At 42.6% G+C, this 18,323-nt stretch overlaps 1 protein-coding gene and 1 long non-coding RNA gene across 5 annotated transcripts in view; one reads left to right on the top strand and one right to left on the bottom strand.

Moving 5' to 3' along the window:
- Positions 1-18,323, top strand: part of LOC142829561 (uncharacterized) — a 66,595-nt gene that overhangs the window by 35,082 nt on the left and 13,190 nt on the right. The gene's annotated exons all lie outside the window — the stretch shown is intronic.
- Positions 172-16,314, bottom strand: ETNPPL (ethanolamine-phosphate phospho-lyase). Its single transcript, XM_006119290.5, has 13 exons — positions 16,155-16,314; positions 13,871-13,989; positions 13,540-13,699; positions 11,633-11,707; positions 10,287-10,380; positions 9,050-9,166; positions 7,279-7,361; positions 6,633-6,858; positions 5,199-5,353; positions 4,473-4,562; positions 3,994-4,124; positions 2,616-2,683; positions 172-1,948 (listed from the first exon to the last, which is right to left on the bottom strand). The coding sequence occupies exons 1-13, from the start codon at positions 16,208-16,210 to the stop codon at positions 1,814-1,816; spliced, it is 1,509 nt and encodes a 502-aa protein (XP_006119352.2). The 5' UTR covers positions 16,211-16,314; the 3' UTR covers positions 172-1,813.

The following is an 18,323-nucleotide window of genomic DNA, read 5'->3' as shown; positions in this document are numbered from 1 at the left end:
CTATTTTATCATGTATGCAATAAAGCCATGTTGTATCATGGGCTGCCTATGCCTGTATATATCTGTCAATTTATAGCCAACTCTTGCTTGGGGGAGGTGGACAGAACATCACTTTCCTCATTTAACTAACTGGGTGTTTAAAAGACGAAGAGTAAATAATTAAATTCAAAACAGAGTGCAGAAAGTCTTTATGGTTAAAAATATTTCAATGTTTGAAATAACCAGAGACCACTGAGCGAATAACAAGCTGGCTTGATGTTACCAGAAGAGTTCATACAGAAAATACCAATATAACATAATGGTTGAAGGCATAAAACTAGATAAGACTGACTAGAAATAGCAGCACCTGTTAGATTTAGGCTTCACATGCAATTAATGATAAGTCATTTACAGCAAAGATAAAGCAGCAAGACTCAGTAAATGAAAATTGGAAAGCCATATTCTTTGTTAAAGTAAATACGTCATTTTAAAAGTCCTCAATTAATTCCATAAAGCCCACTTGCACATGCATTAAAATTGTGGCAGTTAAGAGCCCTGACCCAACTTTAACACTTGCACTGTGCAATGCAAGGTCCATGTTTTTCTGCCTCTAGCTGTGCAACAAGTCCAAAGTGCTTAAGCTGAGGTGAATTAGGGAAGTGAACTGAGCTCCTCTGGATTCTCCTCCCACACATACCCATGTAGGAAGGGCTCCAGTAAGAATAGAGCCTGATCTGTTTATTCTGTGTGTCATGCTCTATTCCGGGGAACTCACATTGCTAAAAGGGAACAAATGTTCTATGTACGAGTTCCCAATCCTGCCAGTTGCAGGGCACCCTCAATGTTTGTTGAGTATCTTCCCTGGAAGTAGATGGCATTCTGCTCTTCAAAGGATCAGACCAAATTTTGTACTAAACTAATACAACAAATGGTTAAAATGATAAGACTACACATCAGGACTACCCCTGGAAATCTCATTTTCATCCTAGCCTAAGTCTAAAGCAATTGATTTTTAAAATCTTCCTGCACTTGTTGTTCACAGAAAGATGCCTTTTGTCTTAAACAGATTCTCTTTACAGTCATTTTTACTGGGAAGATTGCCACTTACCCAAGATTAAAAGTTTAATAAATTATAGTCACTTTCTATGTAAAAAAACTATGATCTAAACTCTGTTTCATCTCTAAATACTAAGTGAGAATTTTAACAGACATGTTGAGTTTATATAATTATATTCACGCACCTCAATTCTTAGTGGTTATAAATTTGGCAAAGCTCTTTTCTCCATTACAGCTATGCCAATTTATATCAGCCAAGGACCTGGTCTGTAGGCCCTACATCTTCCAGTGTGAATTGTCTCTCAAGCTTTGTGTTGTAAACTGATCCATTAGAACATGGAAAGTAATTAACATCTCAGTAATGCATACTGAAATTTCAAATACAGTAAAATGTGTAATGCATATCCAACAAGGATTTGGTAGGATTGATGCTATGATTTCATACTTATTAAGCACAAAGGTGCCAAATTCAGCCCTTATGTAAACAAGAGCAAATCCATGCATTTCAGTGGAGTTGCATCTGTTTATACCAGGCCTAAATATGACTTAAGAAAGCTTAAAAATCAGAACTTCATTTAGCACAAATGTCTCTGGTTAAATTAAAGGCCTGATCCTGCAGTCCTTGTGTAGGTGAAAAGGACTGCCAGTAAAACTCAATGGAGTCTTGCTCTTGTAAGGAAGGCAGGATTGGACCCTGAATAATCAGTATCATACTTGCACACATACTCTCATCCTTTTTTTTTTTTCTTTATATAGACTGGTCTAAAGAAAACTCCTTTCATGTTCTGATCCTTTTGCATGGCATTGCACAGTTATCAGTGTACAAGTCATTTTTTTGTCTGCAGGCAGTTCCGTTGATATGGTTGATGCTTTCACTAATACAGTCTGACTCGGAATTCCCTTCGTTAGTCATCTGAAACACACAAAGTTTCAATTAATAAGCATATGTTTGTATCCGTCTCTAATCATGAACTTTGGCTTTAGGGTTAGGAAACTGTCTGAGTCTCCTGTTTCAGTGAAGTAATTTCATTCAGACCAGTGGAGTTACTCCACTTTTACTCAGGTGTATGCAAGAGAAGGCGTAGGTCCCATCTATGGTATTTCTTGAGTGGTCATTAGCATAGGATCTTTGCCTTAAAAGTGTCCTACTGGAAGAGTCAATTATTGCTTTCCAACCATTCTGGACATCATAAGAACACACCATACAGCATATTCTTTTTAGGGAACTCTGCAGGGCTCTCTGTAATATGCACATTTTAGTGCAAAAAGAATTGTATGTGTATGTTTTGTTCAAGGTGAACATTACAATTTACGGGGCCCAATCAAAAGTATGCCTATTCAAAAGCATGAGATGAAGTAAAACCCTTGAGATTTTTTGAAAATAATATTTAAAGAATACAATCTGAGCTCTTCACATTTGTTCAGTAACAGGAATCTTACAGATTATTTTCTGACTTCTCTTAACATAGATAAGATTCTGATCTATTACATCAATTTAGATCACTTACACCTCTACTAAAGTCATTTGTATGTGCTTCTCAGCACTTTTTTCAAGGCCACCAAAAAGAAAAAATACATACTTTTCTTATATGTTGTGCAGATGTAGATCTTTCATTTCCTGCCCTGACTCCAGTTGCTTCTTCCAAAGCTAAAACAAGCAAATATATTCAAAGATCATGCTTTCATTACCAAGCATAGTCACTGTTACTATAATTGCACCCATAAAAAGACAATGTCTATTACCTTGTCAACTACTAGCCACATATTTACCGCATTGAAAGATAACTTAACTGAAGAATTAATTAACCCTTTTTAACACACGTGTGAGGAGAATGATGAATTACTTATGATCAGTAGCTTGAGAATGATAGGCATTTAGACCAGAGGTAACATTTGCAAGCTTAGCACTTCTGTACAGATTTGCCTACGATCAGTGCATAAATAAAGGACTTAATTTTGAGTTAATTTACACAAGTGGAACTCCACTGTGTTAGATCCTCAGTTGTGGCTAAGGAGTACTCAGTACAAATGAGGAGCAGAAAGTGTAAAAGGTGCCTTTATGCTCCCACACTTCTAGGGTCATTTGGTACTGGGCTCAAATCCCTGGCCCAGAACAGAGAAGGTTGCAGGATTACAGGGATACCAAAAAGGCCAGAATTTGATCTATCATGTTGAAAATGGTGCAATGAAAATCTGTTGAATCCAATAGAGGTCACTTTGAAAAGTGTAGCCATTTATTGATCTATCTAACACCTGTGCACCTCTTAGAAGTGAGTGGGCCAAATGCTGTGATGATTTTCACCTTCTGCAACTCTTAAGTTCAAAACCTTTGAAGGCAGGAACTCTGTTTCTGGTGGTACTTCTAACATGGGGGGCAGCAAATAGGCACTAATAAATAATGGGACTGTGGCAGAGAGAAATGCAGGATTTGGCCCGCCAGGTTTGCATAGATGCAAATAAAGGGCCATATATGTAGTTTATAATAAACTGCATTAAGAGGATAGAAAAAGGAACAATTCTTCAAGGACAAACGTTCTAAAACAGGGGCGGGAAAGCTTTTCTGGGTTGGGGGCTGCCGACCCACAGAAAAATCAGTTGGGGGCTGCACACAAGTGAGAAGCCCCTGGCTGAGGAGGAGAAAGACATTCCTCTCATTCCCCTCTGACACCAGAACCCGGGGGCGGGGACAGCCTAATAGATTTTGTGTGCTCCAGCGCTGCCTAGCCAGTGGGGGGCTGGAGTGCCAGCACGGGCTCTCCAATGCTGGAGGAGGTCCTGAGTCTTGGGGGAGGGGGAATGGATCCGGGCAAACCAGGGGCTTCCCCACCCCTATTCTAAAAGCTAGCTTTTCTGTGAATCTTGCCTGCTATTTTCTGCACACAGTGGTCTACATTTCATTAGTTTCCTGCCTGCCATTCGGAAAGGAACAAGGAGGGACATTCTGTAATGCAAGTATACCTGTCAGGAGTTCATCAATTTGGCCCACTACAAACTTTGCATCTTCCATAGTGAAGCACATGGGTGGTTTAAATTTCAGAATGTTTCTGTAGGGTCCATCTGCACTCAGAAGGATCCGCTGTTCTTTCAACCTGTGTAGAAAACAAACACTGAACGTGTAAAAAGACATTTGAGTGCAAATGTCAGGATTCAGAGAGGTGCATCAGATCCAACGCCGATCTGCTGTATGCAGATGCAACAATGCTGGAGTTCAGGGAATTACATCTGCTTGCACCAGGCCAAGGGTTAGGCCACTATCTTGAGTTTTCTACTACTAAACCAGAGGTCATATTCATCTCCAAGTTAAGTTGCGTGTGTACATCCACAGGAGAAAAAAAACCCCCAAAGGTTTTCAACCTCCTTAAGAAAAGGCTGGTAAATAGTTAGACTGAAACTGCCCCAATGCACTTTATGCATGGACACAGAAGATAAATATTTACTTGTAGATGATATGCTGGGCTTCAGCTGTGGCAGGTGTTCTCTTTTGCTGATCCTTTACCAGATCGACTCCAACAAACAAACCAACACCCCTAGGATATAAAGGGAGGAAGAAGGATAAGATCCATTGTCCATTAGTAAAGCCTTTCTCTTACACAGATGGTAACACTGCTCCAGCAAGTGAGTCAAAGAAACAGTACTGAGAGCTTCCCTCCCCCCCCTTTTCGCCTCATCTGAAGCAGTGGGTTTTGTCCACAAAAGCTTATGATAATATATATAAAACTAATTTTAGTCTCTAAGGTGCCACAGGACTGCTCATTGTTTTTAAAGGTACAGACTACCACCACTACCCCTCTGAAACTTTTAAAAGATACCATACCTTCTTCAATGGTATTTGTAAAGATATACATGTGCTGACTTACTAAATTTGTTTTGTCAATTAAAGAGAAAAGCTGTTTGTTATATTCTGTAGGTCCAAGCTATCTGAAACTTGATTTGTTGTCTTTTATACATACAGCTTGGATTGGAATTTTAACACAAGACATGAATAAAAACAAAACCCAGGAAATAAGGATCCATTTTTGGGATAATTTACAAATAAAACCAAGGCATAATAATCACTAACACTTCCTCATATTTGTCCTGATTGCTGTTGGGCTATCAGAATAACCATGTCTGTGTCAAACCTTCTGCCCGGAAACTTCTTGATTGTACTGTGAGGTACCTACCGAACATCTCCTACTAAGGGATGTTTTTCTTTTTGTTTGTTCAGCAGCTCTGTTAGATATTTCCCTACTCGTACGGCATTTCCTTGGAGATCTTCTTTTTCAATTACATCAAGTACAGCCAGGCCAATAGCACAGGACACTGGATTGCCTCCAAACTGAGGGCAAAGACAAAGGGGTAAACAAAGTGGTTGAAATTCCATTCCGCCTCTCTCCTTGGAGAGGGAGGAGAGCTTCACTACCATTTCCCATGTCAGCAAGTTGTGAGTAAAGCTTAAAGAAAGGGACTGTAGGCAAGATTGTGCTTAGTCCCTGCTTGGTTGCTCAGGAGGGAAATGGGATACAGGATCCTCCATCCCTTGCCCCTATCCCCCAAGCCATGCAATGCAATGGGGTGCATCAACCCTGAGGTCCATATACTCCAGTATCCTGTTATAAACCATGGCCAGCATTAGATACTTCAGAGGCAGCTGTAAGAAAGATGTGGGGTAATCTGTCCCATTTCCCTTCCCCTCAAGGTCTCATCCTATCTTTTAATCATTATAGAGCAGTTTAAGACCCAAAATATGAAGTTTTACTTCCAATACTCATTATTTGGCATTATCATAACTCTGGATATTCTTGTGATCTATTTAAATATTGAATCTCCCCTTTTTGGGGGCAGATTCAGAAATTGTACAGTCACTGGCCTGCCTCACCCCCATTATTTTGGTCCAGCAACTGAGAGAGACAAAGGGATGATGGTGTTGAGGTAGCCAGCCAGCTGTCCATATGGACAAGGGAAGATCCATGTTCAATATCCCTTCTGTGTGTGAGCTCAGCAGGACAACATGAGCCATTTTCTTCTGCTGGCTAAGGTGGACTGTGACAAGCGTTTGTTCTTTTAAAGAAATCGACCTACCTGAAGCCTGATGGTGGTGTTTCTAAAGTTCCTGGGGAACAGCATTTACTGCATCCCAGTCACACAGTCCCAGAGCCACTGCCCTCTAAAGCCTAAAAGGACTGAGTCTAAATAACAGAACTTGGCTACATTTAGTGACAAGACTCCATCACAACAGAAGAGATGGCAGACCTCTGAATGAACAGGCAAGATCAAATCCAAGTAGTGGCTTTGCCCTATGTGCACAGCTCCAGTGTTCCCTGTTACAGGGATGATGTCCCTGAGAAGGAAAGAAATTAAGGGCCCCATGGAATTTGGCTGCTTCTGGGTGCTGAGCACTTCTGAAAACATGATAGCTACTTAAGTGGGAACAGCTCTTCTGAAAATCTGGTCCCACAAGTTGAAACTGAGGTTTGGTGGTGTTTTTTTTTTTTTTTTTTTTTAATTTGGGCCTTTACAGCTCTCCAGCTCTATCAACTTAGCATCTTTTACCAGCACTGAATCCAGATTAAATTTATTGAAGGAGCAAAAAGGAAAACGCTCATCTGGAAAGTTACCGTGTTGAAATACTCCAATCCAGAGGCACCAAAGGCTTCAGCAATCTCTCTTGTTGTAACCACGCAAGACATTGGATGGCCATTGCCAATTGGCTTTCCCATGGTGACAATGTCAGGTACAAAGTCTTTGCCTTGTAGCTGGAAAGCCCAAAAATGTTTCCCAACTCGACCAAAACCAACCTGGACTTCATCTGCTATGAAGATGCCACCTGCCTTATGCACATATCTAGAAACAAAAGGAACAGACCAAATACCACAGCACATAACAGGATTGTAGTGTCCAGGTCTAATTTTAGCACAAAGGAGGGTGTTTTACAGAAGTTTGATTTGTCCCTGCCCCAATGAGCATACAATTAACTTAGAAGATTTCAGACAAAGCCCCACAAGTATATGTTATGATTGATGTTTAAATTACTCCATTTCAAGTCATTTGTGTGCTTTAGAGTGATACATACAGGGTCTGTATTTTTAAAGTGATTTATAACTAAAAATTCCATTGGACATGAGTTATGTAATGACATCTAAAAGGTGAAACAAACTATGGAAAAAAAAATCCCACCCCTTATGGATTGATAGAATAAGCCCATTGCCTCAACCTATAACCTCTGCATAACGCAGCTCTGCCCGTTCCAAGTATTGTACATACTCTGCCACTTTCTGGAAGTAGCCTGCAGGTGGAATTATTTGGCCTCCGCAACTCTGCATGGATTCAGCAATAAAGGCCGCAATCTACACAAAAGAAGATGAAGTAAGAATAGTGTTCCTCAATCTAGCCTTTGCAAATAAACTAATACTAAAGAAATGGTGAACATCTAGATGACTCTAATAACCTGGTAGGATGGATAGTTGTGGTCTGTTGTCAATGGCTATGGCGTGAGATTTCCATTGGGGTGCCCAAATTTGCAACACCGAGGGTCATGTTGGCAGCCGGTCGCAAATCCAAAGGGCCACATCCAGGACCTAATCCACCCACCACTGATGTCCTGCTGGCTTCAGTGAGAGTTGGATCAGGCTCATAAGGACTTATGTAAGTTTACACAGCAATTTCAATAAAAAAAATTGCCCCATGGAGAGGGGAAGACAGAGTTTGCATTTTTAGAACACCCTGGCTATGCTTTGGGCACCCCTACCTCACACAAATGACGAGACAAGGAGCACATTAGGGCAAGGCACATAACAAGAGACTCTAGCGGTGAAGTAATTCCAGTTGCTGGGAATGAAAAAAGTAGTTATTTCAAATCGGGAAGGGCAACAGCAGCAGATCAGATACACATCAAGTTTCACATTCCTTCTCAACTTTCTGTGCCTCACAGACAATGTTACCCCAGATTTCCCAGGTGTGTCACCGCAAGTCTGCTACGCAACAGATTGCCTCCCACACTGCTTGTGCAACCCTCCCTGAGCATCAACAGGTGCAAGCGAGCTGGCCAGCAGTGCAGTCTTCCTGGAAACAAGGTCGAGCAGTAACGTGTAAAGAAGCGTACACTATATTCGAAGAGGCACGCTACTGCCAAACAGTACGAAGGTCCCAATAGCATGTGAGACTTTAGCCTTTATCACAACTTGTCCTGTCACAGGTCTACGGCACCAAAACCTAAGAAGATATGTAAAAGGAGGGAAAAAAGGAAGACAAGAAAAGAAAAAAAAACTGTCCGTTAGTCAAAAAAAAGAAGAAAAAAATTGAAGAAATTAAGACAGGTGATGTAACCTTTAGGACTAAAAGGGGACTGTTTGATTCAATATCCACTATGCTCTTTCTATTGGCTTTAGCAATCTTTTAGATCAAGCCTTAGCACTCTTCAAAAACAAAACAAACAAAAAAAACCAACAGCAAAAATTGCCTTACTTGCCCAGGAAGCACTGAGTAACGGATGTTCTAAATTAATTTTTATGGCAGTTAGGGGTGGTGGTTAATGCACACATGTACATGGATTCCAAGTCACAAGGTGTGAAAATGCAATAAGTTCATCTTAAATGTGCTTGAATACAATGGTGAATTTAGAAACATGATTTTCCTCATTTATCTGTTCTCCAGATAGTGGTTTTCTACATCTCCTGTCTAGGACTTTCACCACAATCTCTCAAATAGGACTTGAAAATTTGACTGTGTTTCAAAGGCTCACAAAATAGTGAATTAAGCAACTTTGGGTTTATTTGCTCCTTTATGAGTCTATTCTCCTCTGGATTCTTGCATTATAATATTCATGGACGTTAACGGGAAACATGAAAGTGCATCAAGGGGAAAATGGAAGAATATAAAACTCATAACAGAAGAGTGGAGGCAGAAAAGGAGAGGAAATTGCATTGTATAGATGCTGATCTTTTTTTCTCCTTTTCCCCCTGTTCTGTTGCCCACAGCTAAAGTTTGATTACTAAACATGCACAGGGTCACAGTGTTTCTATAGCACACTACAAACCTTGCCCCCCTTCTTCTCAACTTCTTCAATAATCTTTTTCACATCATCTGCATAAGCACTTGCTGGATCTGGATGATCATCCCTGTATTTTCCTCTGTAGATATCTGGAGAAGGAGCCTGAAAACAACAGAATTTATTTCAAATGCATGCCTCTTCGTAACATTCATTTTCTCTTGGACAGTCACCAGTGCTTTTCATTTGGGGTGTAACTCTATAGGAAAAAAACCAACCCATTCTCTCATACATATCAAAGTTTGGATATTCTGAATTTCTGTCTTGAACTTCATCTACATTATCGGGGTTGAAGCTTGCATCATGTATTGAAGGAAAGATGCTTTCCTCTAGATTTGAAATATGTATTTGCCTAATGTCTTCTCTTCCAGGCCCACTCTAGTGGTGAGCCACTCGTAGGAAATACAGACACAAGTAACTGTATGAAGGCAGGACTATTCTGCTTTTTTAAGTTTAACCCATTGAGGAATAACCTTGTGGCTATTACTCAGAGTGATCTCAATTCACTTTCCTTAGTGGCAGCCTTAGCCATTCAGCCCTAACAACCCTTACTTAAGGCTTCCTTTCTTCAAAGAGCCTTCCACTCCATGCATCTGTTAAGCCCACTGCCACTTCCTGGTCCTGACTCTATTTCTTAACAGACTGCAAGATGCCCCTTCCTTCTGTGGGAAATCTGTGCTTCAGCTATACCACTAGGTCCCCATTCTGTGAGAGAAGGGGACAGCTGTACCCTACAAAGTGCATGAAGAAGATTCCAAGGGCCAGAGAGTGGTCATTAGAAAGTAGAAACCAACCTGGGCATGGAGAACTGTAGAACCAGTTACAGAGTGGGAGAGAGTTGGATAGGGTCATACATGTTACTTTGACCTGGAGCGTTGTATCTGGGGGTTAACTCTACCTTTAACAGACGCTTACTGATTTCTTTGCACCGTAGCTTCATGTATCTTTACTGTACATTGTACCACAATTCATGATAACATCATAAGGAAGTTCAATATCAAAGCTAATACATAGCCACTTGTTATAAATCCAGCAGCAAACTTTTCTGCTGAGTATAATCCTTTGATATAAAATGACAGGAGTGTGTCGTGTTACAAGTTAGAAATAATTTAATTGCTGAAAATAAAACCAGCACATGGGCAGATTTTGAAATTACTCTAGAGGAAGGAGGAGAAAACACCAACAAAGGACAGTAATTTTATATGCAACTGGAAAAAATACTCACCACATGAACAAATTCTTTCTTGCCTTCCTTCCCCAGTTGATTAAATTTATATGGACTAATGTCAATCAGAGAAGAAACATGACCATGGTAAGCACTGTAATGGGAGTTAAATGCAAAATCATGATCATTCAGTTATTAGACAAGCTAAAGTTCACATCTAAAGACACACACAAAACCCAGAATAAAACAAAGTACCCAGAAACACGGACGTGGTGTTTGTGAGGGTTACTCAAGTTCATTTGACTACTCCTGAACATATGAAGGCAGGGAGAATTTTATTATTCGCTTCAGTAGAGGAGGATTGGAACCAATAAGCCAGATTCATCCCTGCCATTGCAAGGACAGAAAAAGTTAGTGTCTCCCTAAGTCTTTCTGTACAATGGCCCAATGGATTTTGAAAGGCTGCAGAATTGTTGTAAGTACATCATGACAACAATCCCCTCCCCCTCCCATTCAGCCTTCCATATCCTGTCTCTGCTCCAGTAGTGGCCTGCCATATGTATCCATGATTGCAGCAGAATCATGGAACAGTAGGGATCAGCTACTTCTGCTGCACTTGGATGTCAGGATTGTCTCCACAAGTGCCCTTTAAAGCTGGGATTTAGCAAATATAGTCTGACTTTGGCAGACTCTAAAGGATGACTGCAAGTCAGATGATCAAGGATACAAGCACTGAGATTTTCTCCAGTAAATTATGGAGGTACAAATGTTATAGCTGCACCACATAGCAAAAGGGAGGCTGGGCACCAGCCCCTTTGAAAAGTTAGTTCTTAGTGCTGTAGCATCAGTTTGGCCCACCATGAATCATAGAGTATGTGTATCAGATTTTAGAAAAACAAAACACTGCATGGATCAGCTAGCTTCCCCAGCCTCACCAGAAACCTACATGTAATTAATTGTAAGTTTTCTAGTCTTGTAATTGTCCTGCAGGCAAAATGTCCATTGAGCATAGCTCCCTGGATGTTTTTTCCTGCATAAGAGGAAGCAATCTGCTTTAGTTTAGGACATCTATCATGGTAGCTCAGCTGTCACATTCACCAAACTTTAGTCTTCCTTCAGATCTTGGTTTACTGGCTGTTGTCAGATTGATACTAAACAGGTTTTGAAATACAATGTAAATGGAACCTTCTGTATTTAACTATAATGTGAGAATGGTCTAGATAAAAACAGTCTTGCCATTGGTGCAGGGCCCTGAACTAGAGGACCTCCTGAGGTCCCCTCCAGTCCTTTGAAGGTGGCAAAGCTGATCGTTCACTGAAATATACCATACAACTGTATAGATTCCACCTCTAAAGATATTGCAGGAGTGGCTGGTTGCATTCAGAAATGCTAAACTGTAAACGTACTGGTCAAGGGTGATCACATCTTGGTATCCGTGATATTGCCGAGCCAATCTTAAGGCAAGGTCATTGGCTTCAGATCTACAAAATAATATACACGTTAGGGAATTATACACACTACCCAATTATATACACTAGTTTATTGCAACACCGGGACTAGATGGCTTCAAGCAAGCACTTATCGGTCTTTTTAATTTAAAACAGAAAATGGCATGAAACTGATGAATGCAAACAATCAACACAGCAGGCTCTGTTATACAGATTAGAATACTATGAATCAGAACAGAAATACAACATAAGAGGGAAAACAGATCTTTGTATATGCAGCAAACAAAGAGATGCTTTATATCCCTAGCCCTGTTTGGCTGGAGCACTTTACCTCCCCTTTGTACAGATAAGGCCACTCTGTGCAGCAGCCAGCAGCTGGGAGAACAATGTAACTGCCACTCATCTTAAAGTTACAAAATTCCCAGCAGCTTCCCAGCCTCCACATGGGTCAGGTGCTGCTCAGCACTTTGTAGCATCATCATTATTGCAGTATAGCCCACTTTAAAATGTATTTCAACCCTCATACACCACTGATCCATTTGCTAAAAAGTAACATCATTTGTGGTGGGGAATACACATCACTCTGGCTCCACATTATAGCAATGTCTGAATAAGGATTTCAGGTAGTACCCATATATGCAAGCTTCCCAGATATGCTAAAGAAATAGCTCCACTCTGTTAGAGATGCACTGAGGCATCTATTTAGAGTATGGGACTAGATATTGATTTATAAATCTCTTTGGACTGAAGAATAGCAGCATTTAACATTTCATATTAGAAAGACTGTTGATTAAAACAGACCCACAAAATGCCTCTGCAGAGATCAACCAAAGAGAATGAAGTAGATTTCTCCCCTGAATTTTATTTTTGAGGTTGTTTCTTCTTTTGTTTGATCCCTCATTTCTAAATACTCAAGTCTGTTTTCAGGAGAGACAGGGTGTCAGCTTTTTCTGCTATACTCTCCTCTAGTCATTAAAGAAAAGGATTATTACTGCTTCAAAGTTTCCATGTGGCAAGTCAAATCTAGTCCTAATGAAGTCAATGGGAAAACTGCCATCAACTCCAATTGAAGCTGAATTTTCCCTACTAAAGACCAATCATAGCAATAATCAGAGTTCAGGACCTGTGCACAAAGCTAGAGATTTCTCCAGGGATCTATGCTAGGGATGAGTTTTGTACAGCTTATACATGATTGGGAATCCAGGAATGCAAGTGAACATGCAATTTTGCTCAGTTAAGCCAAACATTTAGCACTGACTAAAAGAGTTGCTAAACATTTTAGTTTAATCCAATTATGTATTTTCCTATTGTTTACATCGGGTGGGAAACCTTTTTTGGGTTGGGGACCACTGACCCACAGAAAATCAGTCGGGTGAGGGACAGTATGGACTGAAGTGCCAGCATGGGCTCCCCCATGTTGGGGGATGGGGGGGAGGAGAGAGCCCTGAGCGCCGGAGGCCAGATTCAGGCAAGCCAGGGACCATACCTGGCCCCTTGGCCTTAGGTTCCCCACCTGTGGTTTACATGCTGTTTGTTTCCTTTTTGCACAAGTTAGGCATAGACAATGAAAACAGACTAGTCCATTTCACTTTGCTTAGGGTCAGTTTCACTTTCTGGTTTTCATGCACTAATACAATTCAGCAAGGTGAGGTTATCAAACAGTGCAGAGGATGTTTCTGAGCCTGACAAAACACAATTCCAGGAAAAAATGTTTTATTCAGAAATACATTTCCCTGGAAACAGTTGTTACTTTTGTTAAACCCTGGTTTTCCAGTGTTTAAAATTTGGGTCTAAGTTGACCTGACAGTGTCCTTATTTGAAGAGCAACAAAATAGTATCAATAAAAAAAAATCCTTCAGACATACCCAGAGTTAACAAAATAACAAACGGAGAGTTTCTCTGGCAGGGTAGCTGTGAGGCGCTTAGCATACTGGACCAGATTGTCATGCAGGAAGCGGGAATTAGTGTTGAGCAATTCCATCTGTTTCACTGCAGCCTTGATCACATCTGGATGGCTGTGACCAACTAAACAAGACAAATTATTAATAATTACTGACAGGTGATCAGTTCCTGATTCCCACAGAGTGAGTCAGGGAGCTCTTCTGAATCTAGCACTGTAAACTTGCCTTGAAAAAGGATAATCTGATTTCGAATAAGAATGACATAAACTTAAGTCAATGGACTTTTTGTACTTACCATGTGCAACGTTGTTGATGCAATCTAGGTATTTTTCTCCTCTCTCATCATACATGTACTGCCCCTGAGCTCGCACTATCTTGATAGGGTCCTTAGCAAAGAAAACTTTGCATGATGGTCTAAAAAGTATAAAATAACATTGTTTCAGCTTGCTCAGATGTTGCCCTTCTTTGGAAGCTCCAGAAACTAGATGATCTCAGGAAAATAAAAACTAAATCCCACATACTCCTGCAGTTACAGCAAAGGCAAAGCTGCCACTGACTCCAAAGGCACCTTTGCCTTTGCTGTATGGGTGGCTGCTGAAGTGCAGGATCCATTAAGTGGCAAAGCTTGCAATACTAAAATTGTGAAAGCCATTCAGTATATTATAGATACATGGTGCCAGCTCTTCTATGAAGTGTCTATGAAGCAGACATGACTCCTTTTTTATACTATGTAGTTTAATGGATATGAGGCCTGAAACAACTAATTAAAATGAATGGAAGGGCTCCCATGGATTTCAATGGGAACAGAAGCAGGTCATTAATGAGGTTATTTTCAAACCCCTGCTTTTGCATTTAGAGGCTTGTCTAAATGGGGACACTGTGATAAAATTCATCCAAATTGCATTAAATTCCTATGTGGACAGGTTTGCAGTGGCTAAACTTAACAACAGACTTGAATTTTGAATAAAAGCAACACCACAGGAATTTAATATGATTTAACTCATCCGACTTAAAACATAGTTCCAACTAACATTCCTGAATGTGTCTGCATACAAAAGTCCTGTGTATGATTTCCCGTGAGCACAATGGAAGTGCATCGTGCTGCATCCTTTGATGTCTAGCTATGTTTGACTGACACAGTCTTATTAATTTATACATTATGAAAGTTTATATAAAATTAACTCTGGAAACAGGATTAATTTTAGAGAATTTTTAAAAGTATGACCAAAAATGTACTGCACACTGGAGAACTATGCTGAATTCGATGTAAGAGATGTATAGAGTTTTGTATATAAGAGCAAAATATGTCTTCAGTTTTAAATTGTACTTTGGGCATTTTATTCTGTTTCATAATTTAGGTTGCTCACTTCTGTGAAAACTGCCATCAAGTACAGTACATGAAACAAATCAGTTTGTGAGGCTGCATTTGTCAGGGAAAGGCAGTCTAAATATCCTAAAATCTGACCTTACTCTTGCTTTCTAATTTCTTGCACCAGTTATCTACAGCCAGGAGGTACTACCTATATATGACAACTTAAATTTGATATAAGCAAACTCAGATTGTTTTGCAACTGAAATAGAAGGTACCATGGATTACTGCTTTCAGCACCAAGCTATAAAAGTGCCAAAGTTCCCTGAAACCACAGGCTACCAAGAAAACCACTCAGCCCTTATATGTCTGAGGTAGGAGGACTACATTTATATAATTTCCGCTGTGGATAAGACCTTTAAAACCAAGATCACGTGCTAGGTTGTGATCTCGGTTAACAGTGATAAATTAATCACGGTCAGTGCAGTTTCTGTGAATTTGCATGAGTGCAACAGAGGGCAGGATTTGCCTTGTTTGCTCCGGCTTGAAGCTTTATGTAAGAGCAGGTGTTGACCACATTTCCCCCTCCATATGACTTACAGAACGCACCATGTCTTGGCGGCTGCCTTCCCCAGGGGGAGCGCTGTATGTCTTCTGGATGATATAATTTTTGGAGCACTTTGATGTTCTCAAAGACTTGTCAATGGCTCTGCGGCTTACGGGGCCTTTTTATTTTAGTCATCAACCCCGTTTTGTGGAAACTTGGTTCTCTGGGGAGAACTAGCATTCGCATGTGCGCCTGGCTTCTTTTGCTCGTTTGAGTAGGTCTAGGTAAGCAGGATGCCTATTAGGAACTGATCCCCAATTCATTTAGGATACAGCGCTCCCGGATTTCCGCTAGACTTGAGCCTATTTACAAGTGATCCACGAGAAACTGCCTTAGAAAAGCCACCTTGGGACCAAAAAGCTCCATGTCACTCTGGCCGCAAAAGGCGCATCTTCCCGGAGCCCAACTTCCAGGGCAGCCCCCTTTAGACTTGGGGCTGCTTTATGGAGCGAAGCATAGTGCTGAGAGCCCCACACCGACCCCCCCCCCCCGTTTGCAGCGGGGGCAGCGCCACTGTGCGCCCAGCGGGAGGGACTGAGGGGAGAGCGCAGGAGGGATGCGCCGCCAGCCCCTCGCCGCGACTGTGCCCCAGCAGCGAAGCGATTAGCTCAGCGCGCCCGACCCTGTCCCGCGGGGTCCCGGGGAACGCGGCGCCCTGCTCACCCGATGTGCTTCCTCCTCAGCGTCAGGGTCTCCGCCTTGCTGTACAGCTCGCTCATCCTGGCCCCCTGCCCCGGCTGCTCCCGCCAGAGGCTGCTCTTGTCCCAGGCGCCTGGTGCTGCTAAGTCTCATCTTCCTTTTATCCCTTCCTCGGCTCTGCCTCCTGCCAAACCCCTCCCCTGCTCGCTGAGCTGCGCCCGACCTGCCCCGGAGACACCTCCCTCCCCACCCGCTCTCTGCCCCAGCTCTCCTCGCAGGGCTGCTGGGATGCGGTTCCCATCATGTACAGCTTGGTACAGCCACCCCGTCATCCCAATGGTTCCAGCTGCCGCTGCCTCGCCCCGCGTGCCCTGCCACTATCTCTTTTCCTTTCTCCCCGAGGCAGGATGCTCCTCAAGGGGGAATCCAGGCCAAAATTCCCTTTTCTCCACCTAGCTCCTCTTCGCTGCAGCTGGCTGCTTTCCTTGTGATAGGCGCGTAGATACAAATACTGTCTAACGTGCTAAGCTCCACGGCTTCCCTGCTTTGCTATTCCACTTCCATCATGTGGCTGATTTACTGCTATGACTTGTTTACCTACCTCTCGGGGCGCTGGTGGGGATGACTCACTTACCTCATCGAGAGATTTGAATATGGAAATGCGCTCTATGTGATTAATATTCATGTTCATTTGGCAGGCTAGGTTGGAGCTCTTTCCCGCCTAAGCTATTAAAGCATTCTCCTGAAAGACAGCATATTTTGTTTAGTTTCCTGGCCGAGTTTCCTAATATCCAGGGTTTAGCTCAGTGGTCACCAACCAGTAGATCGGGATCTACTAGTACTGTGGTCACCAACCAGTAGATTGCGATCTACCGGTAGATCTCTGAGGCTCTAAGGGTGTGTCTAGACTACCTAGTTTTGTCGACAAAAGTGGACTTTTGTCGACAAAACTATACCAGCGTCTACACTACCGCTGAGTTCTGTCGACATAACGTCGACAGAACTCAGCAGTTTTGTCGATGCTGGTAAACCTCATTTTACGAGGCATAACACCTTCTGTCAACAGAACTCTGTCGACAGAAGGTGTTATTGCCTGTAACATTGCGTCCAGACTACGGAGTTCTGTCGAAAAACCAGCTTGCTTTGTCGACAGAACTCAATGTGTCTGGACGCTCTTTGTCGACGGAAGTTTTGTCGACAGTATCTGTCGACAAAACTTCCGTCGACAAAATGCGGTAGTCTAGACGTACCCTAAGAGTAGTTCTTGAGCCCTCTCTGAACTGCGCACCTGTGCAGTACATTTACATTAGATTTCCTCATTTGAGGAGCAGCTACTCACCGAGCAACAGCACAGGTGAGTAGCTGCGAGGAATGGTGGGAATTTTTTTTTAAAGTAGCAGTATAAGGATTGGAGATAGCAAGTGATGGAGAGGAGGAGAATAGAGGGTGGGGCTTCAAGGAAGGGGCGGGGTGGTAGATCTTGGCTTGATCTGTCATTTAAAAAGTGATCTTGGGTGTAAAAAGGTTGGAGACCACTGAACTAGTAGATCTTGGAGCAGGAGTGACCTGAGGCCGGCTGCAGCAGCTGGCGCCCTAGGCAGGGCGCCCATGGCAGTCAACGGCTGTGACCTCATCATCGGGCGCCCAGACCAGCGGTGCCCTAGGCAGCTGCCTAGCTTGCCTAGGCTCACGGGCCGCCTCTGTCCTGGAGCCTTTGACAGGTGATCCTGACAGGTTTGGCGAGGAGGCTGTCAAGTGCTGGCATTTCTGTCCCCTCAGCATTGCTGGGCTGCTCCTGCCCTCTGCCTTGGAGCTGCCCCACCAGCCCCAGAAGTCTCTTGCTTGCTGTGCAGGGCACAGGACGAAGGGGAAGGGTGTTGCTGATGTCAGGGTGCCCTCCCTCCACCCTGTAGCTCATCTCCACAGAGCAGAGGGAGGCAGGGATGGAGGGAGTTTGCTGGCAGCTTTTAGCAGTGGTGCAGAGCCAGAGTAGGGGTAAGCCTGCTTTAGCTCCCCCTCCCCCCGCACCACCTTCCAGCAGCCACCTGTGGTAAGTGGTGCCCAGCTGGAGCATACATTCCAAACCCCAGCCCCAGTCCTGAACCCCAAACCACTGCCCTAGCCCTGAGTCCCCCTGCACCCAAATTCCCTCTAAGAGCCAGCACACTCAACCCCCTCCTGCACCTCAACTCC

This window comes from Pelodiscus sinensis, chromosome 4 (assembly GCF_052426305.1).
Source record: "Pelodiscus sinensis isolate ZL-2025 chromosome 4, ASM5242630v1, whole genome shotgun sequence".
Classification (NCBI taxonomy): Eukaryota; Metazoa; Chordata; order Testudines; family Trionychidae; genus Pelodiscus; species Pelodiscus sinensis.
The sequence above is the reverse complement of the archived record's forward strand: the minus strand, read 5'-3'. Positions and strand labels throughout refer to the sequence as shown.